The sequence below is a fragment of the Erithacus rubecula genome (assembly GCF_903797595.1).
Source record: "Erithacus rubecula genome assembly, chromosome: 10".
Classification (NCBI taxonomy): domain Eukaryota; kingdom Metazoa; phylum Chordata; class Aves; order Passeriformes; family Muscicapidae; genus Erithacus; species Erithacus rubecula.
This window is the reverse complement of record NC_136662.1, coordinates 16,047,594-16,059,650: the sequence shown is the minus strand read 5'-3', so window position 1 is coordinate 16,059,650 and position 12,057 is coordinate 16,047,594. Positions and strand designations below refer to the sequence as shown.

At 34.4% G+C, this 12,057-nt stretch overlaps 1 protein-coding gene across 3 annotated transcripts in view; it reads right to left on the bottom strand.

The window, feature by feature from the left end:
* Nucleotides 1-12,057, bottom strand: part of USP33 (ubiquitin specific peptidase 33) — a 37,114-nt gene that overhangs the window by 10,813 nt on the left and 14,244 nt on the right. Inside the window, exons 7-18 of one of the 3 annotated variants that reach the window (XM_079314086.1) lie at nucleotides 10,843-10,912; nucleotides 10,305-10,418; nucleotides 9,524-9,602; nucleotides 7,473-7,893; nucleotides 6,950-7,090; nucleotides 5,380-5,492; nucleotides 3,929-4,101; nucleotides 3,723-3,817; nucleotides 3,100-3,133; nucleotides 2,304-2,349; nucleotides 1,522-1,702; nucleotides 153-279 (exon numbers count right to left, since the gene is read on the bottom strand). In XM_079314086.1, the coding sequence (XP_079170212.1) occupies nucleotides 153-279; nucleotides 1,522-1,702; nucleotides 2,304-2,349; nucleotides 3,100-3,133; nucleotides 3,723-3,817; nucleotides 3,929-4,101; nucleotides 5,380-5,492; nucleotides 6,950-7,090; nucleotides 7,473-7,893; nucleotides 9,524-9,602; nucleotides 10,305-10,418; nucleotides 10,843-10,912 (1,594 nt within the window). Of the gene's footprint in view, nucleotides 1-152; nucleotides 280-1,521; nucleotides 1,703-2,303; nucleotides 2,350-3,099; nucleotides 3,134-3,722; nucleotides 3,828-3,928; nucleotides 4,102-5,379; nucleotides 5,493-6,949; nucleotides 7,091-7,472; nucleotides 7,894-9,523; nucleotides 9,603-10,304; nucleotides 10,419-10,842; nucleotides 10,913-12,057 lie in introns of all 3 variants that reach the window. The other 2 variants (XM_079314085.1, XM_079314087.1) reach the window with 2 other exon arrangements.

The window sequence follows — 12,057 nt, the reverse complement described above, 5'->3', positions numbered from 1 at the left end:
AATTGAAGGATTAAGTTTTTTCTCCAGCATAGGCTTTTCTCGTTGGTCAAATTCTTCCATTATAACAGCTAATTCTGAAAGCTGCCCAATTGCTTAAAAGGGTATTTACATACATGACTTAGAGGGGTATGATTGTACTTCCAATGTCTTACCTGTAGAAGAGAACATAAGCTTCTGCATTTTGCACTGTGGATTCTGATACTTCTGTGACACTCTGGTCATCAAATTCATACCACAAATTATTTAAATTGTTGCGACAATAAGCTATATAATGTCCACCTAGAGTGCAGGAAGCAAGAGTTATCAAAGAGTGCCTACAGCTGCCCATTTTACTCCAACACATGAAGAGGAAGTAAGTTTTAAGTAAGTCTTAAATGGGAGAGACAGAATCCTTAGCAGATATGACTTTGAAATTAATTTCTGTCAAACACAACACCAGCTTTTTTTCTGAATTTCTATTAGCTAGTGGTGAGTTGAATACTACTTTCAGCACATTCCTGCACTCTTCAAGCAGTATATTGTTTAATACAGTCCTGAACCATGATATTCAAAGATTGTCTGAACAATTTACCCTCATCAATTCCCACAACAAACCCCTTTAAAATCTATGTATGCTTTACAATAGAAAGTAGCACAGATATGGAACAGCTACATGATATCATAACCTTACTAATGTGTAAGTAAATATGTTTTAAAGACTGTTTATAATATATTTTAAATTAATACTACTTTAAAATATATATTTAACTGGTAATAAGTAAACAATCAAGTATCTGCTAAACTGATTATGTAAAGCACTGCTTAGCAAGCACTAAATAGAAGCTGAAAAACTATCCAGTAAAAAAAGAAAAAAAAAAAAAAAAGGAAAAAAAATTCAAACAATGGATACTTTAAGTTTGAAAATTATGAGGAGGTAACTTCTATAAAAATTCATTAAGTTTCTGGTTTAAATTTTTTTCTTTCTCCTGTTTTCCAAATCATATGAATAGTGAAATCATCTAGGCAGAAATGACTTCAACATACAAGATGTTTATTCAGCTACTCATCACTAGCCACAAATAGAAGCTACCACCTGTTTGGGGGTTAAATGGCAGTGAGAGACCAAATTTTTTAAAGAATGGTTAGCATCTTCGTGGTGCTTTGCAAACAGTTTCCAAAAGCTAAGGCATACAATGCATTGACATGAACAGCAGTTGTGCGGAGTAGCTGATCAATTGGTCATCTGTTAGCAACATTATTTGTACATTTATGTTGTTCAATAGTTTTCATACCTAATATTCCTGGACCTGTTAACTTTTTTCCACCTTCAATTTTATTCAGGCATACCACAACATTCTAAAGATGTGCCAACTCTTTCAGAGCAAGCTTTAAATGTTTTGGGTCAAGGTAAAAATCACAGCAACCACCTTTCACATTCTAATTATCATTTTTTATCTATTTACCCTTCAGTATATAGCCATCATCCTCAAAGGAGAGTGCTGAAGTACCAACTGCAAAGAAAACAATCAAGCTCATACTCACTGCTGGCAGTTCCATGATGGCAGATGACAGACAGGAGATCATAAGTCACAATTTGAGCTGGACTGTCCTTTGCAAGGAAAGGCTGAAGGTCAAGGCCTTCCAAGGGAAAGGACACATGGGTCCCAATTTTTGTAGAAAACATGAGTTCATGTCTAAATCTTTTGAGATGTATGCATAGAATCTGTAAGAAGGAGTGACAGATTCAATCAAGAACTATACATGCTATTTGATATTACATACCTAAACTGGGTGCACCATCTTCTCCTTTTATAATCCCAAAGGAACAGTTTTCCCTATGACCTGAAGCAAGCTCTGTGTTTTAATCAGCTGTGGCTACTAACATTGATGCAGCACTAAAAAAAATGTACCTTTTCTCTTTCTCAATGCACATATTGCACAATCTTGTAATGAGGGACATTAATTCTTCCTGATTATTGAAGCTATCAACTCATGCTTTGAAATATGAGATCAGATTGCTTCTTAAATGTAAGGTTACAAATGTTACTTATAGAAAAGCTTTCCAGTCTGACTGTGAATAGAAATGTTACTACTGTTGGTCTGCAGACAGTAATAACATAGGGAAATGCCATTGCTGTACTTGTCACATATAAGATTAATTTTCTTACAGACCATGTTGCTCACATTCTTAAACAAATGCCAATATGAAGATAGACTTTCATCACACAGCATTATAAACACAATTTACTGCGTGCAACTCATTAGTCTTACCACATTCCTAATCATGCAGAAAAAGTGCTTTAAAATGCTTATTTTAACAGTACCTCAGGAAATTTTTGCACTTTGCAGAATTTCACTCCATTTCTTAACCTAAGCAAAGGAAAAACCAAATCAAATAATTAACTCTGAAAAGGTTTTACTTTATTGCACTAGATCAGCAAAAGCCTAAGCTGAACATTGCATTAGTAAACCTAAAATATTTCTGGAATGTAGACTAGACATGGAGTAGCCAAAATGATACAAAAAATGATGGCTCATAAGACAAGAAAATCTGTACTGTTGAAAAATTCAAAACAGCAATTACAATCAAACCCCAACTAGCTAACAGCTTCTCTTAACACAGAGGAAAGAACTTGAGGCTTTATGAACTCTGATTATCCAGCAAAAGACAAAAAAGAAATGAACTAAGTTTGCCTCTAAGAAATTATCTACAGGACATACAAGAAGGAATAACATTCCTGTACCATAAAGGGCTTCAAGCAGTCTTCAGACCACTTGTTTCTTGGTTCTTTAGTATTTAAAGCTACAGTTTATTTATTTGACACACCTTAGTGACGTACTGCATAGCAGGGGAAAGCTGTTAGTATTAGAGGGTGAAGAGCTTTTATTTTGTCAAACAAAATCAACTTATGTCTACATTGTAAGGGCATGAGAAAGAATTAAGCACATGTGGTAGGGTAAGTCGGTGTTTCCTGACCCCTGAATTTCTGACAATAAGAACACAGGGTCAAATCAAAAGATGAACAGCACTGGGACCTACCCAACAGAAATAAATGCCTCTTGACTACAGAAATGGTAAAACCTCAAGACAAAGTAAAACAAATGTAAAAGCCAGCTTACTTTTTACACCTTCCACAGCTATACATGTTATCACCTGTAAACATCAGGGAGAAGAAAACCAGCTATTATTCTCTAAATCCAAACAGTTATCCTTTAAGTGTGTACATTTGATAGAAAGAAGCTTCAAGGGAATTTATCTTTAGGCTGCATTCAATATTTAACAGTCATAGTAGAGCTTACATAACTATAGTAAAGGTTCTTAGGTTTTATGTCTTCAACTATGAAGCAATATAATATAATCTGAAGAGCCAATGCTATATAGTTTAAAAGGGAAACAATTTACCATGTCCAAATTGAGGTTATGAGAATGAATATTAAAATATTGGGTTTGAAAATTTTATGAGCCTTCAGTTCATATATATATATATATAATTTCACTACACCAAGTTCAGACTGACTTGACATTTCTAAAGCAGCTTTCATAGGCATTTTTCTCAAATAATCAGTTGAATGAGAAACTTACCTTTCTGAGATGAATGATCCAAAAGAACAAGGATTGACTGTATTATACTCTAACAGGTGGCCTCTGCTTAACTGCATTAAGCTAAGAAGATATTAATCATCTCATCGTGACAGGAGGAAAAAACCACACAAGAAACATATTCAGGTAATTAACCTCTTACCCTTGAGCTCATCTCTGGCGAAAAAGGCAGCAAGACAATCTTGTAAGGTTACAACTGGACCCCAAAACCAGCTAGGAACACATGAGACAACAAACCTGAAACATCATTGACAGAAAAGAAAGAAAACCAACAAATGTTCTGCTAGAAGAGCAGAAACAAGAATTTCAAAATAGATAATTAAATCAAACAAGGTAAATATTATTTACCTTTTGAAGTATTCCATAAAGAAGGCTATCCATCCCTGGGGGGCATATGCTTCTCCACATGACCCTGCCTTGACTAGAGATGTCTGATGACTTGCAGAATGGAGTTTAGCAAGATCTTCCTTACCTGGAATAGGCAAGGACAGATCCTGAAAGGTCTCCAGGGTTACAGACAGCTGAGGAAGAAAATAAATGAAACACAATGGAGTTAAGCTTGAAGAGAAACAGTTATTAAATTGAATTCTGTAAAGTCCACTACTAACTACTCAGTCACAGCATAACTGAAAATTTCATTAGATAGGAAATTAATTTAAAAAAGTAGATTAATAAGAATTCATTTTCTAAAAAAGAGGAACTAAAAAATAATACTTTAGAATGAACTTGCACAGTGTTTTCACTGAAACATTTTTTTAGGTCATTATTATTTGTCTTCATATCAGTCATACAAAGCACTATGATTTTTGCCTCAGACTATGTTACACAAAAGAGTTCCAGAAAGCTTCAGTCCATTGTTTCCACAGTATTTTACTTTGATGTTACCTTAACCTGATGTAACTGGACTCGCTGCAAGGGAGACCTATTTTCTTGCTCTTGTGCTTCATTTAGTGACCTCATAGTTACAGAGTCAAACATCAAACACATTTTAGAAATTCTTGTTTGTTTCTTGAACTTGCTTACCAGATTACCCCGAGATCTCTGTATATTTAGGTCTAAACCAAGAGTATTGAAGGCATGCAAATACACCAGGGTTAGGTTTAAGCCTTATGTTGAGAAAGATGTCCCCAATGTAAAGATTTGGATATACAGTATTTGATACTATTGCTTTAAAACTAAAGCAGTCCACTAGACATATTTAGATAACTGACTTCTTGTTTAAATGATCACATATGCTGTGATCCAAGTAATTCTCTGAGCAAATAGTACAGAAAAAATTTATCTTCCTTCCTAAGTTGCATCTCCTCTTGCAATAGAGGACAACTTCAGAAAGCAGCTAATAATAGCAAAAGTTAGTGCCTTTACTTGGATTTTTTGAAAGACCTTAATTTTGTTAGTCTCAATCTGATAAAACAGTTACAGCACTATATTAGATTATTGTCCTTTAAAACATGAAGTACTTGAAAACTTACAACAGTGCCATGTATGCATTGGGATATTCAGAAAAAACTAATGAGACCTAAATAAAGTTGAAGAGCAAGCTTCTTTCTTCATCCCTGCAGTAAACCAATTCTCAAAATGTTACTTTTCAGCTCTGAGTAAATATTTAACTCAATGAATACAAGCTATTTTAAACACAAAGTGCTGGTAGTAGCCACTATCATGTTTTGAGAGAATGAGTGTGAAACACCCTAATCTTCTGAGGAAATCTGCCACAAAAAAATAGAAAGTTACCAGAGAATTACTATCTTCATAAAGCAGTAAGAAAAGAACATATTAAAAGCCAGAACTTTTCTTACCCGATCACAAGTCAAGCACTGAACTGAACTTATTATAGTTCCATCAAATATATCAGAGATAACACTCCTGTACTTCTTGCGCTTCTTCCTTTTTGGTGACGATACCGCTGAAACTATAAAATGACAAAAATAAAATGCTGCAGTAAGGCAAATAAAGTGGATTCTGATTACACTCCAGCTTTGCATAATACAATTAGAAGTATCATATGTTCAGAGTTAAATTATGAGTCAAGCCCTGTTTCCCATTTACTAAATATTTCTTAGGAATTACAAGATCACATTACTGCCAGTACAGGCGATTCATGTAGGCTCCTCAAGCAGCTGGGGAAACTCACCAGAAACATTTGCCTCTGTAAGCAAAACTCAAACTGCCAGTCTTGAAATCTACAGCCTATTGCTACATGATGGATTTATCTCAGCAGGAATACCTCAAGGTATAAAAAGGAACATTTTATTTGACACTTAATTTGATCAGATCTTCCTGGGAAGTTTCAACATGCTGGGCTGAAAAGCTCGCACACAAGGTTATTGTATCACAACACTGATGACAGAGAGTTGAAGTAGACTAAAGGTACAACTGAAGTCCAGCCTAACAGCAGCTTATCAAAAAACCCCAGGTCTCTCAACGTGTCCTTGGGCATGACAAGCACCAGTGACTGAGCACCTCTTCTGACAGACTCACTTCAGGTTGTATAAAACCCTCCTATAATGATGGAGCCAAAACTGGAGACAACAGTACAGATGCAGCATCAAAGCTGCTGAACAAACAAACCAAGGAGGTCAGTGGCTGAAGTCCATTAAATCACTGTCATGCAACACCAATGCTAAAGCATTAAAAAAATAACACAAATGTTCACAGCTTATCTGGACAGGCTATTAAATGAAGTAGGATCACAATATTAAAATTTTGGGTTGGTACAATGCCTTAAAAAGCATGGTTTTAAAGACAAGCTTTGCTTAAAGTACTCTACTGTTAGAAAAATCAGGTAAAATAAACTATATGTTGTTCCTCATGCCCTAAAACAGCACTGTTTTATATGTAAAGGCAGTAAAAGTCTAAATATTCCAGATGCTCATAAATGCATCGTGTTACAGTGTCAAAAGAGATACTCAGCACTGCAGGGATGTTAACAACCATGAAGCAGCCAGCATTTACAGGTCTATCTACAGTACAATTATACATGGCCCCTTAAACCTTAATTGACTAAAATGGTGATTTACTGATCTGCTGCTGAAGAACCAATGAGCTTATTCTCTGGAGAGCATTACCTTTGGGGGTACTAACTTCTCTCTCCAAACCAGTGCAATTGAGAAAATTATCTAAAAAGAATATTCTGCCTTCCTAAAATAGAGGCAAATACTATTCATGCATCAAAAGAATCAGATTACAGAAATATAGGGAATAATCTTGCATGTCCGGCTCACATAACACTCTCCTCTCCCCACCAGAAACAGGGCTAAAACTCCCTTAGGAACAACACTGCATTGTTAAACAAGACTTAAGAAACACAACGAAAACAGTAATATGGAGTAATTCAGTACCAGGAAAGAGAAAATAAAGAGCCTCTACCTTTTTTGTGGACTTGTGCCAGTGAAGAGCATGATGGGAATGATTTTGGGGGGCTGTTTGATAAGCGTGTGTTCATGCCTTCCATTGATGAAGGAGTTTGGGCTGCAGATACATCATTCATGTGAATGTCATTGATGTATTCTGAAATTGAGATTTGCACAAATTCAGTGAAAAAAATTAGTGCAGAATGAACAGACACAATGTTGTAACTTATTTAATCACACTGGACATTTAGGAATGTAGCAACATTTCAGTTCCTTTTAAGTTAAGAACAGAACAAAAAGCTCCACTCTTCTGGTTATCCAAAACCTTACCCAGTACAAATAGTTAACTTGTCAAGGGAATTAAAAAGTAATTCAGAACACCTAAATTGAAAAAATTAACTAAGTAGGGACATTGTTTACAAATAAAACCACCTACTTTATTTTACCTATACCTCTACTATATTCTATATCTCACTTCTGCTCCCACAGATTCTGGCTAAGATTTTGACTACTTCAATTGCACTTTAGCAATGCATTACCTGAGAATCTGCTGTGTATCTGTACTTTGACAGTTCCTTGGTTATTTAAAAATTCAGTGGTCTCTGAAGCAGTGTTTGTGTCTTTTTCCAAGTCATCCATAGAATTTGCTCGTTTAAGTTTGTTGCTTGATATTTTTTCTTTCTGCCAGTCTTTGGATGTGACTGAATTGTTATCATCATCCTGAATTAACATGGTTGTTTCTGCAGGATCCTCTAAGACAGGTTTGAAAATTGTATCATTTTCTGTTTTATCACAGTTACCACAGGATTCACAGGGCTGAAAGCTTAACTCTGACTGGCTCTTATCTTCCTCCATACTCTCTTCAACACCCATAGGCTGGGCATCTTCCAGTTCCACAACGGGTTCTTTAAGTTCCTCATGAAGCAAATCCATTAGACAACGCAAAAATTCTTGTGCATCCTAGAATTTTAAACAAATTTTACCATATTAGTCTATTTTATCTGGAAGATATTAATATCAGAAGATTTCTCAAATGTGTTCCCACAAAGAGCTGTAAAATATTACTACAAGCTTAATCTGTGTTTGGAAACCTCCTAAAAACCACCAAATTTCACCAATCAGTGCAGCTGCCAGGTCCTTGGCAATAGAAACTATCCAATAAAGCAGGCATGCAAGAAAACAAAAGCCTCTTGTTGGCAACTTCGACTGCTTTTATCTTCTTCTGTTTTCCTTTTTGTATGCTGGTTGTTCATAGTAGTAAATTTTGCTGCTCAACATTCCCAATCATCACAGCAATTACTTACTAAGCTCAAAACTGCTGACTACAAAACATATCTTTTCTTAAAATTTGCAACTTACAGAACTGAGTTTGGATTTGGGTACTGAACAAACCTCAGTATACCTACTTGCTGGCAATCCTTTCACAAAAAAAACAAAATTAACAAGAACATAAAGACACAGATGAAGAGATAAACATTCTTCATTGATCAATGTCATTTTCTCCCTAAAGACTGGGCATGGCTGCCCAACTTGCAAGGCTGGGCACTAGGAGAGTGCTGGTTATGAAAGCCCTGCCGTGTTTTAATTGTTGCCATGAAACCTGCTGAACATATAACTGAACTATGATCCAGGCCTAACCTAAAAAGGTTCTCATTAAGTGTTGCTCTGCATGGAAAAAGATGTTTTCATCAGTGTTCAAAGCTGCAAGAATCAAGCTTCCATACAATTTTTCTTTTTGGTTATCAAGGCTGAATTTCTGCTTTTTCAGAAATGTAGGTGGCACTTTAGAAATTCATGAGCAGATTACAGAACATTAGTATTTAAATACTGACTTAACAAGTACATGCAGCAATTGAACACTAAAACACGTGTCCTAATCCCTCACTCCACAAACATGAAACATAATGGAAACAGCAAAATTCATTTTAATAAATGCAGATTCCCAGAAGATACTAGAAAGCTTTTCTAATTACAAGGTTCACATTTTTCACCTGTTTCTAAAGCTTTTGATGAAGTGCTCCACGCTGTATGAAGCAGCAACTGAAGAATGCTTTTGCTATATAATAATCCCTGCCTATTGATCAAGCTACTAACCTGTGGTACCCATAACACACAATTTGGGGGGGGGGGGGGGGGGGGGCTTTTTTCCAAGAAACTAAATGGAAACTGCATACTGTGCATTTTTTTTAGACATCATTGGTAGACAAATATATAACAAATTTGTTATATTCTTTTTTATTTTTGAACATATTTATTTTGTTTTCTGGGACTGCTCAAACATTAGCAGGATTATTTTGCACAAAGGAGTTCAGATATTATTAACTATATTTGCCTTAAAGAAAATGAATTATTCTAAATTTTGATAATTTGATATAAAGAAATGTAAAACCTTACTTAACTACTGATTATTTCAGATGATCTACACTCAAGTCATATTAACTAAAGTTTATGCTGCATTTGCTTTAAACAAATATAAGAAGGTATCCTAAGCATTAGTTTTCTATTAAGAAATTTCTATTCTATTTTCTATTATTAATTAAGAGATAACTTTATAGCTTAAGCAGATTTGAAAGACATCAAAAAGTTTTACCTGTTGAGAGTAGCCTCGAAACATTGGATTAACAGTTTTAATTCCTTGAAATAAACCAGTAGGAACAACAGATCCAGGCCTAAAAAAAAAAAGTTTCAAATATATAAACATTGAAAAAGAAAGAATTTTAATGGATTTTTTAATCTTTACTGGCATCATACCATTACCTGCAACTGAACATAAATATTATTAATCTTAACAAAACATAAAATTGGCACTGAACTATTAACTACATGATTTTTTAAAATGTCACCCAGCTGAAACAGTGACTGTATCAGGCCTTTTATGGCACATTTCTTGTCAGAAAATCAGACAACAAATCAGACATACTCTTGGCACTATGCACAATTACTATTTGTATTTATATTTTGAAGTATTTTCTTATCTAGATATTACACAAATTCCATAAGGAAATAAGAAATAAGAGAAACTGATAAACATTGATATGGAACAAAGGACACAGAAGATAAAGTTTACATTTAGATTGTTTACATTTAGATTAAAGTTTACATTTTAGATGTATTTCTGGCAAATATAAATGTTTTTAAGAGCTTAATGCTTGTCATCTAATCTATTTCTTGTACTATCTTTGGTATATATAAAAAAGAATAGGTTATAAGGAGTGCTTGAGTCCTGCAAGTCAGTCTTTCCTTCCTATTTTTTTTTAAGAGGAATTCTGTGAACACATGAAATAAGAATTAGAAACCTAGGCCAGATTAATGCATCCCTCATGACTCTGGAATCTATTTATTATCATTTCATCACCAGAATGATTTCATACCTGCTCTTGTGCCAGAGTTCTGTCATCAGCTTGAGGTAACTTTTACAAATTGCAGGTTTCTTATCTGTTCGGGCTAAGCCGCCGCAGTCAAGAAAAAAGTGTGTCAAAGGTGGGCTGAATAAAAAGAAGAAAACAGCAAATTTTTTCAGGTTGTTAAAATACAAGAGGAAATTTGCATTTCATACAAGATTATAACATAAGAGCAATGCTATTCCATAACTGTACAACTTCAACCAAACATTTCCTGGTAGGACAACTTCAGCAGTGCAGCCATGCTGCTGCTCAATCCTGCTCTGACATTTCCCTCTAATTTCTAAAACTGCATATATTTTTACTTAGGAGGCATTATAATGAAACAGAGAAAAAGTTGAGTGGCCCATACACCATAACAAATTATTTTCAGTATACAAGCCTGAGATTCAACAAATATATGTTCTCTTCCATGGTAGTGCATCTCTCCAAATCCCTTAAGTACACCTGGGAAAAAATGCATGCATAAGCAAACACAAAATTGCATTAACTATATTTTTTTCCTTACCAGTTGGAAAGAGCTTGTAAAGCTGCATTCATGTAACAAGTGTTTCCAATATTTTTTAATCCTGTTAGACCTGAAATAAATACAAGTCTGTTAATCCAATAATTCAAGTAAATACAAACTAATCAAAATACTCATAGAACACTTAGGATACTAATTATAATGCAGAATTGCAACTAAAAGAAACATAGGACTCTTAAAGGAATACCAATCTAACTAGAAGTAGTAAATTAAATGTTTTGATCTCAATTGACTAAAAAACACTTCAGGCAAGTGGACTGTATTTCATCTTACTAACTTTTCATGGTTCATGACACCTGCAGAGCCTAATTTAAAGTATGTTTATCAACACTGAAGTTTTACTTCAGCTTAATGACTTACCTGTTTAGTTAAACTACTGCTATGCTGCATTTGTAACTAATCATGTTACCAGAGGCTTCTCAAAGATTTCATTCTTCTGTCCCAAATTCATGCTAAGTCAGATTACACTCAACATTCAAAACCTGCTCAGCATGTGATTATCCCAGGCTAGTCCTGCAATTAGTCTTTCTATTGCAATGATACACCTTTATTTTTATTAACAGATTAATCTCAGTCTAGACTTTCCCATATAGTTTATTTCCTAACCCACACTGTTCCTTTCTTTACAGATAGTAACATGCACTTTTCCCACACACATGAAAGTTCCATTTGACATAAATTCTTTCTATAATTATGCTATGCATGAATTATGCTATTCATGGCTACTAAAATATTACATTAATGAAGTAATATTTCAAAATAAAATTGAGTTTGTATGAGGGAACAGTAACATTCCTAAGCAAATCATGAGTAAAACCCACAAATTTAAAAAACTTGTCAAACATTCAGCAATCAGTACTGATGACTATGCAATTCTTGAAGTATAGGAACTATCCTGGTAGTTTTGGTCTATAGCAGAAAAATAAAAATTACTAATCTTTGTAACATCTGAAAACCACTTGGGTTACTTTAATTACAATTTCTAATAGACAGGACTTTAAAATTAAGTTTTAAAATGTCCTTTTGTCTGAATAGAAATACAGTCTTGCTTCCTGTACCTGAACACACATTCCAAATTCTGCTACAAAGAGAAAAATTTTCTTACTGAAATTGGAAAGCAAGAATAGCTAGAGGATTTTGATTTTACTTAAGTTTTTTCAGAAGCAGCAGATATTTCAGGAAGATACTCTCACTGCA